This window comes from Vicugna pacos, chromosome 22, assembly GCF_048564905.1.
Source record: "Vicugna pacos chromosome 22, VicPac4, whole genome shotgun sequence".
Lineage (NCBI taxonomy): Eukaryota > Metazoa > Chordata > Mammalia > Artiodactyla > Camelidae > Vicugna > Vicugna pacos.
This window is the reverse complement of record NC_133008.1, coordinates 25,751,133-25,768,116: the sequence shown is the minus strand read 5'-3', so window position 1 is coordinate 25,768,116 and position 16,984 is coordinate 25,751,133. Positions and strand designations below refer to the sequence as shown.

Sequence of the window (16,984 nt, the reverse complement as noted above, 5' to 3'; positions counted from 1 at the left end):
AATCTAAAGTATAAGTGAAATATATGAGGTTGTATATATTAAAAACATGGCTCTCCAGGAAAAAGCAGGAAACAGTTTTCCTAATATTAGTAGAAGAAATTCGAAATTACTTACTTTAAACAAGATGTGTGTTTGATCAAGTGGGTTTTTTTGTTTTTTCAGTGAAGTTTAAAACTCACAGGTGAGATACTGGAGGAAAAATAATTCTGGAGGAAATTAAGCAACATAGACTCCTTGTTTCTGAAAATATTTCTCACATCTTACCTTTTTAAGAATTTTTCTTAAAAAGTTTCAGAAATAACACTGGCTTATATCGTGGACAGGTATTTAAATCAATTCCTGTGTTAATGTTTGTATTGTATCTATATTGGATTATTGGATGTGTGCACTCTCTCAGGGCACTCAGCAAAACTCATTGGGTGCTTGGGTTGAGCCACACGGGTTTTTGCACGGGCACAGGAACAATCAAAAAAGCCACAATGCTGTCCCCACAGAAATAGAACAGAAACAGACTATTTAGAGCGGAAACAGTTATGAAACCGGTGTGGGGGCCTATAACAAACAGGAGAGCTTAATTACCATGGACAGACAGGGAAAGCCTATTAGGTGCTGATATCTAAATACTGAAAATAAATTGGATTGAGATGGGCAGAGGCCGTGGAAGGAGGAGGTTTGAGAAGTGGAAAAAAGTGCAGAATCCCAGAAGCAAGGCAGAGCTTTGTGTGTTCCCCGTTGATTACTAGGGCGGAGTGGGGTGGAGGGGTGGCTATGGCTTGATGGCAGAGTGCATGCTTAGCATGCACAGAGCCCTGGGTTCAATCCCCAGTACCTTCATTAAAATAAAAAGTTAAAAAAAAAGATCATTAATTACTGAGATCTGTTCTAGGACAAGCATTGTGGCCACAGTTAGATCACAAAATGGCTTCTCTTTGGTCAAGAAAGCCATGCTTGGTTCTCTTTCTTGGGGGACACCCCCTGCCCCACCCTGTCTGCTTACAGCAGGACTAGTTGGGACTTTCAGGAAATTGGAATTTACTGAAGAGTTTGAAGTAGGGATGTGATGTGATTTGATTTGTGATTTAGCTAGAACCTCCTAGCTCCTGGATTGGGAATAGACTTCAGGAAGCACTAGAGAAAGCATGGTGGCAAGAAAGTAAGTCTAGGAACAGCTGTGAGGTAGGAAAGAAGTAAAAGGATTTGAAAGAAGTATAGCAAATGGCATTAGAGGACTGGGTCGCTCCTTCATTTACTTAGTCATTTATTTACTGAAGGTGGAAGAGCGCTCTCCTTCAGTCTGTTAATGTTGTGAATTCCATTAACTGTTTTTCTGCGGGTGGGGGGTGTTAATTAGGTTTATTTATTTGTTTGTGTTTTTTAATGAAAGTACTGGGGATTGTACCCAGGACCTCATGTGTGCTGGGCAAGCACTCTACCACTGCACTGTACCCTCCCCAGCCATTAACTGGTTTTTAAAAAATACTAAACCTGACTTGGATCCCTGTATAATCTTTAAAAAAATTTTATTTGTATATTATATTTTCTACATTTTACATTTTTACATTTATTTATACATTTTTACTTGTATTATTTAATTTTTACTTTTTATGTTTTACATTTATCTATATTTATATTTATATTTCACATTTTTACTTTCTTACATTTTACATTTTTACATTTTTCTTTATATTATTTATATTTTACATTTTTACTTTTTTATATTTTACATTTTTTACATTTATACATCTTTTATTTATACTTTTTAAATTTATACATTTTACTAATGCACATTCAGTGTGCTGATACCTTCTTTTTGCTGTTTGCGTATATGTTCATGAATGAAATGGTCTTATTATTATCTGGTGCCTCCTTGACTTACGGCACTTTTCACTGTCAGCTGTGGGTTTTGGGAATCCTTGAGTAGGAATCTGTTATGACCTGGTGGGAGCTGAGTTTTTCTAAAGGTCATGTGCCTGTGCTCATGTCAGTTCTCTGCTTGAGATGTCTGGTATTGTGAATTTGGCCTGAGACCCATGGGAAGTGGACTTGTACGTGCAAATTCCACCAGTAACCCAGCACCAAGACCAAGGGACACTGGTCTGCCTCCCGGTCCTCCTTCAGCAAGCATTCAAGCCAGGGGAGGGCTGGACAGGTGTGTGGAAGGCTGCCTGCAGCCAGATGCGGGAGGGTCTTCCCTGTGGAGAATGGAGGAGGTATTCTAGAAGTTCTTAAGTTCTTAAAGGACAGGGCATAATCAGATCTGTGGGCTTTCTCCTTCCCCAAGAGAATTCTGTCCCCTTCGTGGAGCATTGCTAACTATTAGGCATAGAGACACAAGGGAGCCTAGGAATCAGTCTGAAAAACACTGGACCACCAGGTGCTGAGGGTAGGCGGCTGCCTGAACCTGGAGCCTGGATACAACATCCCTAGACGCCCCCTCTCAACCTGTGGCCCGACCACATTTTGAAATTGTTTCCCCTACCCTGTCGCTCCCACGAGCCTAGGAAGAAGGCCTTGGTATCCCTCTTGCAAAAAAAAATCCCTCTGCTCGATCAAGCCTCTCTCTGGAGGAGCATGCCTTGTGGGCGTGGCCCTGCCCCAAGAGGAAATTCTCTTTACTTTCCAGAATCTTCCAGCCGACAGCCCCCTCCTCTTTTGCCAAGAAGTGGGACGAGAATGGTCAGAGGGATAGACGCCCCCTCAACCTGTGCTCCTGAGTTCACTAGTGCCTGAGCTTTCTATGGTGTGTGCCCCTTTTAACTTGATGGGAAAATGTGCTATTTGTTAAATATGTGAGATGTGCTATATATGTATATATATGTATAAAGTATCTATATGTATATATACACATACATACACATATTAATTTTCATATGTTATACAAAATATATATATTTGTCCCTGCAAAATCTTCCCTTGAACAAACTGGCTCCTCCTTAATCTTTCCCTCGCAAGTAATGGCCATCACTTATCCAGTTTATTAGTATTGTCAGAAGAGACTTGCTGTAGGCAGAACATGCCCACCCTAGGGTCAGGCACTTTTTAAAAATATATTTTTATTTTTTATTATTTTTAAAATTTGCATTCTTTTTATTGAAGTATCATCAGTTTACAATGTTGTGTCAATTTCTGATGTACAGCATGATGTTTCATTCCTAAATGTACATACATATTTATTTTTTACTGTTAAAGGAGGTACGGGGGATCGAACCCGGGACCTCCTGCATGCTAAGCATGCGCTCTTACCACTGAGCTATACCTAACCCCCCACAATCAGGCACTTCTTTGCTAGGAAGAAGTAAAACCTGGCTGGGAATTGGGATGCTGAGTGAGGCATAGGGTAGTTTGTCAGGGAAGACCGCCAGTTTCCAACCTCAAGTTTGGGCCAATACTCAGTAGCCCGGGGCGTGGAGGTGGGGTGGCGGCGGGGGTGGGGGAGTGAGGAGAGAAGGGCGACTATAGAGTTTGGTGAAGTTTCATCCAGGTGGTTCAGAGGGGACAGGCAGTTCAGCTACTCATGCAGGAAACAAATATTAGGGATTTGGACCGTCTCTGCTTGGCCTTGTCGTAGGTAAACAAAGGGGTCCCCATGGGTCTTACCTAAGTTGCGTGAGGATGGGTGTTTTGCTGTAGTTGGCCGTTTCCTGGGGCGCAAATTCTTGGGGGGATTTCTTACCCATTACTGTTTTCGAGGACCACAGGGCTCAGGTGTGAAGTTCAACGTTGTCTGTATGAAAACTGGATCCTTCTTGGTTTCTCTACCCCTTTTCATGGCTGCATGTCCCGCCATCCTCCCTTCCACCCCAGTCAAATTCCCTGGCAAATCCTTTGATGTTTCCTCCAATATGTAGACCATGCTAACCACTTGGAACCATCTCTGCTGCTCCTGGCCTCTTCCAGGGCCTCCTGGGTCCTGCTGCCGCCCCTCACCAGCCCCCTGCTTCTGTCCTCACCCTCCCCAGTTCTGCCTGTGAACAGCAGCCAATATGAGCTTTAAAAATGTAAACAGAAACAGAATACTCTTCTGCTGAGCCAGTCCCAAGGTGAAACTCCAGGTGCTCCTTTGCCCTGCTCTTGACCCAGACCCTGGTCTCTTTGCACCCCTCCTCCTCCCACTTTCCACCCCAGTCACCAGGCTCCCGTCCCTCCCACGTGGGCCTTCTTCCCCCGTGAGCACCTTCCCCGAGCTAGATCGTGCCCTGGCCACTATTTTCCTGAGACCCTTTTCCTCCAGGGCTTCCAAAGGCCAGGACAAGGTGGGAGTGGAACCTCAGGAGCCCCCAAGTCTGCTTGCATCAGCGTCGGCACCTTTTAGGGTTTGAGATATTGAGGGGGTAATATTAACATTACTCCTTGTTTTTAAGTTATAAACTTGGGCAGTTGCAAAACTGTTCTGAAGCTTGGGTACCCTGAACAGTCACAGGAGTTGACAGCCTTCCACACGGGCAGCAAGGCCCACAGGCCCTCTTTCTGGTTGTGAGAGAGACGGGACCTCCCTGGCCTTTTAGGAAATCTGCCTGTGGGCGAGTGGGCTTGTGTTTTGCTTCCGTGCAAGGTTGTGAGTCATGGGAGGCAGCCTCCAGGCTTGTGCGCGTGGAGCCTAGGCATGGCCTGTCTCACGGCTCCTCTCTTGTCCTCTAGCTGTGCCAGCTCAAGACCCGACCTGTCTCCAGAGGGGAACATGGAGGTGGAAGTGATGGCTCCAGGGCTGCTGCCAACCTGGTCACAGGTAACCGGAAGTCCTCCGCCTTCCAACACGGCCTTAACCTTCCCTGAGGGTGGATGTGTCTCCTTCGCGTGGCCCGGAGCCTCAAACCCCACCAGGACCTGTCCCCACCCTTCCTCTAATGGTGGCCAACGGACTTCCCAGAGAATACCCTCACTACCTCAATATTTGTGAACTTTTTTCAGTCCTCTTTAGCTCGATGATCACTTATGGGCTGTGATAGAAAACCAAGAAAGGCTATGAGATCGTCTGGGATTCTCGGGGCCATCACTTACTCTTTACCAAGTGTACCTCCCGGGCCACTGTGAGCTCAGGGCTGTGTGGCACCTGACTAGGGGACTCAGACCAGATACGTTCACAGACTAGTTGGAGAGAAATGTTCAACCAGGTGTTGACAAGCTAATACATAGCCAGGGCTGGGTGAGATTGCTGACGTGAGCTCCACAGCGATGGGGATGGGCCTTGGCTGAGCCTGGATGTCTGTGACGTTGTAGGACCCAGTGACCTTCCAGGAAGTGGCAGTGGACTTCTCCCAGGAGGAGTGGGCCCTGCTGGCCCCTGCTCAGAAAATCCTGCACCGAGACGTGATGCTGGAGAACTACAGGAACCTGGCCTCCGTGGGTGAGTGAGGCCGGCCTCCTCTATTCCTAGGTTTTTGCTGCAAACATTTCTCAAGCACCTTCTGTGTTCCGGGAACTGTCCTTGGTCTTGGGAAGAGGGTGACACAGAAGGAGATGCGGTGCATCCTTAAGAAGCAACAGTGCAGAGCAGGGGTGAGCGCCCTTTTCTTTAAGGGACCAGAGAGGAAATGCTTCAGCTCGGTGGGCCCTCGGGTCTCTGTGGCGGCTACTCAGTGCTGCTGATGTAGCGCCAAAGCTGCCACACACGGTGTGTAAACAAATTGGCAGGGCTGTGTTCCAATAAAACTTTATTTAAAAAAGCAGGTGGCAAAAAAAAAAAAGCAAGTGGCTAACCCGTGGGCTGCAGTCACCAACCCCTAGCTCTGTGTCTGAAGAGTCATCCATTGCACCAACTCAGGTTTCTTCAAGATTGGAAGCTTTCATGGCACCCCTGAAGTGTGTCTCTGAGCTTGGGTCTGAGGGTCCCTGGTCCCTGTGGGGCATCGTGTGAGGTAGTCAGACTTGGGCCCTGGGTACCATCATGTTACTGCTTGTGGGGTGACACGTGCCTATCTTCTAAAGGTGTTGGCTTCACTCTGGGTGTGGGAGTGGGGTTCCCTTTTCATCCCTGCACACCCCCTACCTTGTGTGTCTTTCCCGTGTGCAGGGTATCACCTCCGCAAGCCCAGCCTGCTCACTCCGGAGGACCTGAGGGCCAAGAAGGGGAGAGTTCTCCAAGACACCTGTGCAGGTGAGCCCTGGGGAAGAAGTTCCATTCTGAGAAATTATCTCAGGCCACTTGGGGTGAGTTTTCCCTTGAAGCTTCTGCTTCCCTTCCTCTCCTTTCCTTTTCTCTTTTCTCTCTCACTTTTTTTTTTAAATTGAGGTATAGTTGATTTACAATATTGTGTTGGTTTCAGGTGTACAGCAAAGTGACTCGGTTATACATATGTGTATATATGTGTATTCTTTTGTTTGGGATTCTTTTCCATTGTACGTAATTACAAAATATCAAATGTCATCCCCTGTGCTGTACAGTAAATCCTTGTTGTTTTTTCCCACTTTTGCTCTCAGAAGAAGCTCTGTCCTGCTTCTTCTTTCCAGAACATTCCATGTGTATTATTTGCCCCTTTTCCCACTGTCCCCAAACTTCGCTTGCCTGCTAGTGTCCTCTCTCAGACTGTTCACAGCCATCTCGTTCTCAACAAAATTGTTTCTTAGCAAGTCACCTGCCATTTCCACCCCTGTTCCTTTCCTTGTTGAATTCTTCACATTTTAACTGCTGCTGCATTCTCCCCTGTCACATTGACTTCTCCTGTTCTTCTCCAGTGTATAAAAAAAAAAATCTATTGGGGCCTGGCTTTTTTTTTTTTAAATCACTTTTATCTCAGCATTTATTTCTCTGAGATCTTAAAGGTTTTTTCCTCTGATTCATTTCAGACCAGACTTCTCAACTTAAAACCCAGGAGACCACTGCAAAGCAGAATAAAGTTCGGGGAAAACCATTTCCTGGAAGGAAGGGGGTAAGGCTTGTGGGGGCTCATTGCTAGTTCTCCACATTAGAAGTTTGGGATGGCTGGGAGACCAAAGACCAGCACAACAGCTCGGGGAGACACCTGGGGCCAGTGGCCTTCACCCAAGAGAAGTTGTGTCTCAGGAGAGCCTGTGGGTATCATGAATTTGGGGAACATTCTAAACTATTCATGAAGAGGTCCAGAAGTAAGCATGTCTATAAATATGACTTAGATGGTGAACATTGACACATAATTCATTTTTGTTTTTAATGGAGGTACAGGGGATCAAACCCAGGACCTCAAGCGTGCTAAGCATGCACTCTATTGAGCTATACCCTCCTCTCTCTCAGTTTTGTTTTAAACAACTATCAGGGGGAAAAAATCTATACATAAGAAGCCTTATGAATCTGCTGTGATGGAACCCTGTGGCAGGGCAGTCCCCCCTACTCAGTTTGAACTCAGGGCAGAAGCAATACCTGTGCTCCAAAAATGGTAGCAACTTCTAATGTGGGAACTTACTTTCTTTACCCACTTTCTATGGGGACGAATTCCCACCAGTGCAAGGAAAGTGAGAAAGCCTTTAGTCACCACTTATCCCTTACTCAACAGGCACCACCTCAACCCAGAGAGAAACCCCATGAATACAATCTGCGTAGAAAAGCCATCCCAAGGAATCCTGACCTGATTTTGCCCAAGACAAATTACACAGGAGCGAAAGGCAGTGAATGTAAAGAATGTGGGAAAGCATGTAGTTGTCCTTCATCCCTTGGGGCCCTCGTGCGATCTCATGCTGGTGCGAAATCCTACGAATGTTCTCAGTGTGGGAAAGCCTTTAGTCGCAACTCATCCCTTATGACACATGAGCGAACTCATGCTGGAGAGACACAGTATAAATGTAGCCAGTGTGGGAAATCCTTCAGATCCAACTTGAGCCTCACGGAACACAAGAGGACACACACTTGGGAGAAACCATATGAATGCAGTGACTGTGGAAAGGCCTTCCTCAGGACCAGTAACCTGACTGTACATAGGAGAGTGCACACCGGGGAGAAGGTCCATCTGTGCAGTGACTGCGGCAAAACCTTCAGCAGGAAGTCCCGTCTGACGATGCACATGAGAACCCACACTGGGGAGAAGCTTCACCAAGTCCGTGACTGTGGAAAAGCCTTCAGTAGGAGCTGTAAGCCGACTGCCCACAAGAGGGCACCTACCAGGGAGAAGATGTAGCCGTACGAAGACTGTGGGAGAACTTCCCAGGAGTCACCCAGCACGTAGGAAGCATGTGGGAACTCACAGGGAAGACAAGTCCCAGGAGTAGAGACACAGGAAAGCCTCATCTGTCTGACATGAGACCAACTCTGTGACCTCTGCATTGTAGGAGGCCTCCTGCTGGGGCTTAAAGCTGCTGCACCAGGAAACTCGGAGTGGCAAAGAAGACATTAAGAATGTAGGATTGCTTTTATCAGGGTTCTACCCTGAAGGTGGAAATCTAGCTCCTTAATTTTCAGTCGGCATTTTTGAATATAAGCATTTAAGGCCATAGATTTCCCTCCAAGTACGCCATTAGGCTGCATTACATGGGTTAAGATTTTTAAGGTTTTTAAGGTTTTAGTTTAGTTCTAAATATTGTCTGATATCTGTTAGATGTATTTTAACTTACAGAGTCAGCTTTACTGTTGAAGGCTTTCAAAACACGACTTCATGTGGATTTCAATGTCTGTCTTTGTTTGGTGGGACGCCCTGTGGTTCCTCAGGATGTGGTCTCCCTTGCTGGCAACAAACTGGTAAACCTGACTCTGTCAGACTGTTAGGTTTTGTCCCTGGTTGTCCTTGGCTGATTGTGTTGGGGCTTAATTTAAAATTTTTTTTCAGTCAGGGTAACTGGGGATTGAACCCAGGACTCGTGCATGTGAGGCACGCGCTCTCCCGCCGAGCTGCACCCTCCCCCTGGCTCATTGTGTTGGGACAACAACGTGTAGTCATAAGTACGTTCTACTCTCTCATCTTCTAAAATATCTGTCTAAAAATATCTTCTAAAATACTTTCCTATCCATTGTTGATTTTTATATGTGGTGTCAGGAGGGCCCCGACTTAATTGTTTCCCTGGCAGATAACCAATTTTCCTAGAACTCTGATCAGACAGCCAGGTCCCATAAGTTGCTTGTGTGCATGTTTTTGTGTTTCTGGGCCTTCCATTCAGTAATCCTGCGTCAACACAGCACCATCTTTAATACTTATATGCCTTATTTTCTTTTTAGTACCCGAGAGGCACGTTCCTACAACTTGTTCTTCTTCAAGCGTGACTTGTCTCTTCTGTGCCTTTTATTTCTCCGTATTGGTTTAACAATAAGCTTGCAGAGTTCCACAAAAAAAAAAAAATCATTGTAGTATCATGTCTAGAATCGCATTGCATCAGTTTCGGTAGAGTCAACATCTTTGTCATTAAATCTTTCAGGCTGTGAGCTCAGTACCTGCATTGATTGAGGCATTCTTTAATGTCTTTCTGTAAAGTTTTATGTATTTTTCTGTGGAGGTCTGGCACATATCAGATGTCTTCCTAGGCACTTCATTTTTTTCATAATTTTAAAAAAGTATCCTGAATGCTAATATATTAAAAATATATTTTTCCTTGTAGACATATATTTCTGATGTTTTTGAGTGCTGGAGATAATGTATATTAAAAATTCTACTAAATTTTGTTGAACATTTCCAAATAGATTCATAAACATAGTACTTTCCTTTTCAATGGGTAGCACTTTGAAAAGACAGGCTACAATGAGGCAACATAATGAATCAACATTAATTCAAAATCTTTACATCTTTAATCACATAATTTATGTTCAAAGTCAGTAGATGAACTCCATGAAATGGAAGTCTGCTGATTGTGAATCAAAGATTTTATCATTAAATATATCTGTTCTTTTTTTTCTTCTTCTTCTTTATTTTTTTTAATGGAGGTACTGGGGATTGAACCCAGGACCTCCTGCATTGCTCTACCACTGAGCTATTCCCACTGCCCCCATCTGTTCTTTTTATATTCCCTATCTCCAAGACCCAAAAAGAAATCTTTAAATATATTTTTTTCATTTTGGCAATTGTTTCTTTGAATATCTCTCTTTAAAACTATGTTTAATTTTATAATTCTGTCTCAAAACTTAATTTGCACATAAAGTGCACCATTTTAAATGTACAGGTTGATGAGATTTGACAAGTGTATACACCCCTATAATCACCACCTGCATCAGGATAGAAAACGTTTCCATCACCCAGTGTTTCCATAACGTTGATTTTGCCCCACGTTGACAGAGCTGTAAACTGTGGAAATGGAAATGCTTTTGTCTTGCATGACAGAAGTAGCAATTTGACAGGAAAAGAAAACAAACCTGACATGAAGCCCGGGCAGTTGTTTAACCCAAGTAAACATCCCTGTAAGGATGTAGGCTTCTTTTTTTCCCCCTCTTCATGCCTGGCCACGTCCACGTGACCTGGTAGGTCAGTGGACTTCCCGGTGCTCTGTACAGGAGCTTTGTACACAGCTATAAACGCAAAGCAGTTGCATTGGGGTTAATTTGCAGAACAGATTTAATGTTCTAGGTCAAGTTAGCCTGATATGTTTCTTTCTATTCTTAGCCCTCCAAAACTGTAGTTTAGCTCTTTGTATTTTGTTCACATTTCTAAACCTACCATTTAAGACGGGTCTGCGAGCTTTTTTGGAAAATGGACAGATAGTAAAGATTTCAGGCTCAGTGGGGCAGATGGTCTCTGTTGCAACTACTCAGCCCTGCCACGTGGCACAAAGTGGCCCCAGAAAGTAGACAGAGGGTGTGGCTGTGCACCAATAAAACTGTTTATAGAAACAGAAGTTGGGCTGGCTAATACTTGTCTTAAGGTGAAGAGTTTGCATTACGAAAGTTGAGAGGCTCATGTTTTCCAAAAGCACTTCGCCTCATTGGTTTGTTTATTAAAAAAAAAATTGCACAACTTCGACATGTAGACACTGGATCTTCAATACTGGAAAAAAACCTATTGACAAATATGGATCTTGAGGGAAAAGGGGGACCAGGAAATGCAGCTTCCAAAGTTCAGGGAGCATACATTGCTGGTGGGAACCTAAAATGATGTGGGGTCATGTTGAAAACTGATTGTTTCTTAAAACATGTACATTTACCGTTTGACCCCAAGAGAAATAAAAAGATACGTCCACGCAAAGACTTGCACACAAATGTTCATAACATGCGACAACATGGATGAACCTTGCTCAGTGAATGAAGTCAGTCACAAAGGACCACATACAGTCTGATCCCATTTCTCCAAAGTATCCAGAATGGGCAAAGGGAGACACAGAAAGTAGTTTAGTGTTTGCCTGGGCTGCTGGTGGGGGGGACCCCATTAACTATGAACAGACCTGTGGGATCTTACCAGGTTGACGGAAAAGGTCTAAAACCGGTTCATGCTCATAGTTGTAAAACTCAGTAAGTTAATGAACAATCACTTGACCTGTACATTTAAAATGGGTTGAGTTTTACAGTGTGTAAGTTACAGCTCACCAAAGCTCTTATGAAAGGTGCTTCCATTGTGCACCCATGTTGATAACGTAGCTGCAGCCTCCATCCCCAGGGGTGGGAGATACTCACGATACTCAGTTTTGAAGTCATCCTTGCAGTTGTGGCGTTCCTTGTAGAGGGAGATAACTGTATATTTTGTCGAAGGCTAGAGTTCAGCTAATGAATCCTTTTTGCAGTGAATGAATGAGCTAAGGAATGTGACACTCCTTAACTCGTTTATCAGGGTTCAGGTGGGGTGTTTATCTTGACGAGGTCTTCTCTTTCAGGGTCTTCCTCCTCTTCATACAGTTTCAGCGCCACACTTTTTAATTCGCTTCTCCTCCAGTGTCCTCAAGCAGTCTTTTTGGACTTTTTGGGAGACATCGAAGAGTTTCCTTTTACAGGCTTCGGATACTTCAACCTAAATCAGGGTGTGAGATTTCTGGAGAAGGCCTAGAGGTATACACATCCTGTTGGTCCTCACAGATAATGTTCTATGCATGTTGAGTTTGCTTGTAGCACATTGGCTACACTCTTACTCTAATAACGGATGCATAGGTCTTCGGAGGATTTCTACAGATAATCGTATCTAAAAGTACAGACAGATTTGATTTGCTCCTTTTTCAGTCCTTACAACTTTCCTGTACTTCCGTTGCCTGTCTCTGGCTGAGGCTTGAGCCATATTGACTAGAAGTGGTCCCATCTTAAAGTGCCCTTTAAGATGAAGATGCCCTTCATCTTAAAGGGCATCCTTTTCACATTTTCTCTTTTAAGTGTGGTGTCTGCTGTCACGTTTTTGTAGGTATCTTTTTCAGGATAAGAAAGCTCCCTTCTTTTCTAGGGTGTTAGTGTTCTCTCTCCTGAACAGATGTTGCCTTTTTATCAAATGTCTGTTCTGCATCTCCTGAGATGATAATAGTTGTTCACTGATGTATTTCTGAACCCCACCCTAGAACAATGGTAGAACCCACAATAGGCACTTAATTAGTATTTGTTGAATGAATGAATGAATGAATACATGTGACTTTTTTTTTAACATGTTTGTCTGGTGAATTACTTGAATTGATTTTCCACTGTGATACTAGCCTTGCGTTCCTGGGTAGCTTGGCCATCACATAACTATTACACGTCATTGTTCCTAGTTTGCTAGGTAGGGTTTTTGCATCTCCGAGTGAGATTGGCCTGCAGTCATCCTCTGTCATCCTGTTCCTTTGTGGTTGGGATATGCTAGCCTCAAAAATTAGTTGGGGGAATTCCCCCAAAGTCCCTGCCTTCGCTTAGATGAATCAGTGTCAACATTTTTTGATAGTTGTTTTATGTTTTTCTTGTGCAGAACTTTCTTTTATGGATGAGCCATTACAAACACAAGACTTCTTTAGCATTTGGCATGAGAACAAGGACATTGTCAGGGACTGAAAGATGTGAGAATTTTCCCTAATCCCAAGCTAACAAGTTAGCCTGCCACAGTTTGTTGGATGTCGGCCAAAGACACCAGACTTTGGGGTCAGAGACCTAGGACTTCATGACAGTGCAGCAAGCAGCATCTTCATGCTTCTGTCAATTCCCCTGGACCCCCAAGTTCCACAGGGGTGGCGTGAGGCAGCCCACGTGGCTGCTGCATGTGCAGTGGGTTTGTGCCACAGCTGAGGAGCCCCCCGCTTTCCTAATGAGCTGCCTGGTCTTTGCCCTTGAGGGGAGACATTTTCTTACAATGGTCAAACCTAGAAACCATCCTGTCCTCTGCTTTGAGGATGTCTGCTGTATAAACATCCTCAAAGACATGGTCCAGGACAGAGTAACAAATGTGGAAACACGAGCTACCCGAGGAGAAATGTCTACTGACAGACATTTTCCTCTTTTAATAAAAATATGGTTGATCCCCTCATGAAATTTAACATGAAGTGTGTTATCAGCACACAACCTATATTCAAATTTCTCCCCACAAATGTCCTTTGTTAAGGATTCAAAATTTAGTTTTTAAAATTAATTTTTTTAAACTCTTGTTTCTGAAGCCCTGGGGAAACAGACACTTAAAGAGAGCCTTCTGACAAGTCACTTTATTTAATTTCGAAGAGTCAGATGGGACAGGAAGTCTCTCCCTGCACAGGAAACTGTCATTTGTTTCCCCCACAGGAAAAGTTGCGAAAGCCTTCACAAGCACTCATCCTTGTGTGACCCACACGGGGGCGCACAGGAGAGTCTGGTTAGTGTAGTGACTGTGGAGGGCCCGCAGGTGTGAATCTGCACGAGATAACTCGTTCTGAGCGGGAGGCCACGCCACTGTTGGGAACGTGGATTTGCCTTTATGCTGCGTTCTTCGGGCAGACCCCCAGCTCATTAATTTCTTTGTTTTTTTCTTCCCTCATATAAATACTCAAAGCCACACATACCACTCTGAATGCCCTTTCAGCTCCTGAACCAGTTGTGATTGGTCATCATTTTCCTTATTACGGCTCAGGTCTCAGTAGTGTCGTATTTTCCATTTTGATGACATCTTGGACTCCTGGGTTATTTGGGGAATATGTTTTCCAGAAGCCGCCCTGGGGGCTCTCGGTTGTCTTGCTTTTCATTTTCAAGCTAGATATTTGTGGTCAGAGTTGATCTGTAGGCGATGGATTCCTTGGCACATGCTGGGACTTTGATGGCCCAGCAATGCAGACACTGCTGGCTGCCTCTTCCATTCTCCTTCTCATCTTACTCTCAGAACCTGGAATTTGCTTAACTTGGTAAGGTTTGCAGTAAAACAAAACCCAAAAAACCCAGCTCTCTCTGTCTATTTTGAAGGGATGTCCCACAGCCTTGGTGCACGGCTGGCAGGCAGAGCCACTGGTGAGGCTTCTGGGAAAGCTTTTGAAAGGGGACAGTCCCAGGCTTGTAATCTTCACTTTTTGTCCTTGGTCCTTCCTCCTCCTTTCTGCCTGGAGACTAGATACAGTGCTTGGAGTTGGAAGGAGGTCACCTTGTGGCAAGTAGGCAGAAGCCACAGGCAGAGATAGCACAGCCAGCACACTAGGCTCCTTGCTCCTGAGTGGCTTCTCTTGAGTGGCTGTACCAGCCCTAAATGGCTTACATCTGGACTCATGGAACATGAGAAATGTTTTTATTTTTATTTTTTAAATTTTCTTCTTTTTCTTTTTAAACATTTTTTATTGATTTATAATCATTTTACAATGTTGTGTCAAATTAGAAATGTTCTTTTTTAAAAAGTCCTCATTGTAGTTTCATGGTGGGGGAGCTATCAGGAATTTAAAAAAAAACTACCCTCAGGAAATACTGATCACTCCCCACTGAGTACAGTTTCTGCTGATGTGGCGGCCACGAGAGCCTGCCCCCTGGGGAACCAGCAAGGGGGCTTAGTTTCCTGGTGGCCCTGGGTGCCGAGCCTCCTGGAACCCGCTAGGGTTGGGCTAAGACCACTCCTAGCAGTGACTCAGCACAGCCGGGAGTGACGGTGAGAGCCCATTCCTGCAGGTTATAGGGCTCTTCTACCGATGGCCGTGGTTCAAGAACCCCCCACTGGCCGGGCCCAAACTTGGCTAGACTGTGCTGAGGTCTGACTCTCCCTCCCCAGCCCCTCTTCCTTCCTTCTGACTGGATTTGACAGTAAATGTCAAGATATCAATGGGAGTCATTGATAACCTTGTCAAAGCTGATTGTGTGATATACTGTCCACAAAAGCCTGATTGAACTGGGTTCAGGAGAAACTAGGAGAAAAATGGGAGAGAGTAAGGAGCCAGATTTCATTGAAGGTCAGTTTTGTCTGGTATTATTAATAAAGCCATGCTAGTTTACTTTTGTTAGTATCCGTCTGTTATATATTTCTCCCTCCTTCTCATTTAAACCTCCTGTGTACTTAAGACGTGTCTCTTGTAAATAGGATGTAGCTGGATCCCCACCCCTACCCCCCCCACCCCAAATCCAATATGAAAATGTCTTTCAATCTGTAAACCCATCTAGTTTCTTCTTGTGATTCTTAATATACTGGATTAATTTCTACCACCTTAATAGTTATGGTTTCTGTTCTGCATTTTTTTAAAAAATTGGAAATAGAAGATTTGATGAACATGTATACATACAGTTAAAAAAAAACAATAAATGTGTACCCAACAACCAAGCCGAGAGATAGAAGATTGCTCTACCTCAGGAGACCCAGGTATGGGACTGTCATGATTATTCTCAACATGAAATAACTATTGCGATTTTTTAATTTATCAATTCCTTGAATAACATACTGTCAAGGGTTGGGGGAAGGCTAGCATGAGGGTCTGTTTGTGGTGATGGAGCAGTTCTGCATTCTGATCTGGGAATGGTTACTCAAACCTACCATACTTGTGATAAAATGTCATAGAACTTACTAATTACTTATATATTATCCATAGAACTATATTATCTGTCCCTCACCAAGAAAAAACAAACCACAATGCAAGGAACAATGAGTGAAATCCAGATAAGTTAATCATACTACAGCGCTGTGCTTGAGTTAATCATACTATAGCGATGTCAGCATTCTTATTTTGATAACGTACTATGGTTGTGTAAGATATTGTCATTGGGGGAAGCTGGGTGATGAGTACATGGGAACTCAGTGCTATTTTTGCAACTTCTGGTGATTCTTAAATTATTCAAAAAAAAGTTACTAAGAATCAAGAAAAGAAAGACACTATATAAATGAATAGCATGTTTATACATTTCTACTTTTGCTCACAGTTTTGAGATTTATTTATGTCACATGTAGCTGTAGTTAGTTTACTTCATTGCTGCATAAGGGTCTTTTGTATGAATATACCACAACTTATTTATCCAGTCTACAGTGGATGGGCCTCCCTGGGTTGTCTGCAGCTTTTATCCCTTACGAATAATGCTGCCATAGACCCTTGAACATCTCCCATTGCATGTATGCAGTAGTTACTCTAAAAATGAACTCACTGGGTGTACAGTCTTTATGTTCAAATTTGCTCTGTATTTTACATGAAATATATCTCATTGTCTTAATTTGCATTTTGCTGATTACTCATAAGAATGGGCATCTCTTTATAATTATAGGGTAGTTTTGAGTTTCCCCTTGGGAATTACCTTGACATGTGTTTGCTAATTTTTCCTCTGTCTCTTATTCATTTCCCTATGATATTCTGGAGTGTGTTATCTTTGATACCAATTCTTTTTTGGGTTGTAAATATCCCTCTCTCTTTATGGTGTCTTGAACGGACAGTGATTCTGCATTTTTGGTCTAGTCAAATTTATTAGCCTTTTCCTTTTATGGGATGAGTTTTTGTGTCTCATTTAAGAAATCCTTCCCCAATTCTTGATTCTAAATATGTTTGGCTTTCTTATCTTCTTCAGCTCTTAATATTTGGTTTTACGTTTAAGGTCTCAGTCAGCCTGAAATTGATTTTCGTTTGTGACAGAGTATGGCAAGTTTATTGATAATGGTTTCAGTTGACAGTGCAACTAGTCTTTAAGAAATAAATGACCCCTTGTGAATTCTGGTGCAGTATCAAGATTATTCACAATTATATGAAGAGGCTGTAAAAATACTCCTTTGTTTTCCATCTGTGTATCTGTGTGTAGCTGAATTTCTTCATA

The 16,984-nt window shown here is 43.5% G+C and overlaps 1 protein-coding gene across 3 annotated transcripts in view; it reads left to right on the top strand.

Moving 5' to 3' along the window:
• Nucleotides 1-16,882, top strand: part of LOC116285086 (zinc finger protein 177-like) — a 17,738-nt gene extending 856 nt beyond the window's left edge. For 2 of the 3 annotated variants that reach the window (XM_072947642.1, XM_031689575.2), the window contains exons 2-6: nt 4,639-4,726; nt 5,218-5,344; nt 6,011-6,094; nt 6,784-6,866; nt 7,467-16,882. In XM_072947642.1, the coding sequence (XP_072803743.1) occupies nt 4,679-4,726; nt 5,218-5,344; nt 6,011-6,094; nt 6,784-6,866; nt 7,467-8,084 (960 nt within the window). In that variant the 5' untranslated portion in view covers nt 4,639-4,678 and the 3' untranslated portion in view covers nt 8,085-16,882. Of the gene's footprint in view, nt 1-2,645; nt 2,741-4,638; nt 4,727-5,217; nt 5,345-6,010; nt 6,095-6,783; nt 6,867-7,466 lie in introns of those variants that run through there. The other variant, XM_072947643.1, reaches the window with a different exon arrangement.
• The last annotated feature ends 102 nt before the right edge of the window (nt 16,883-16,984 follow it).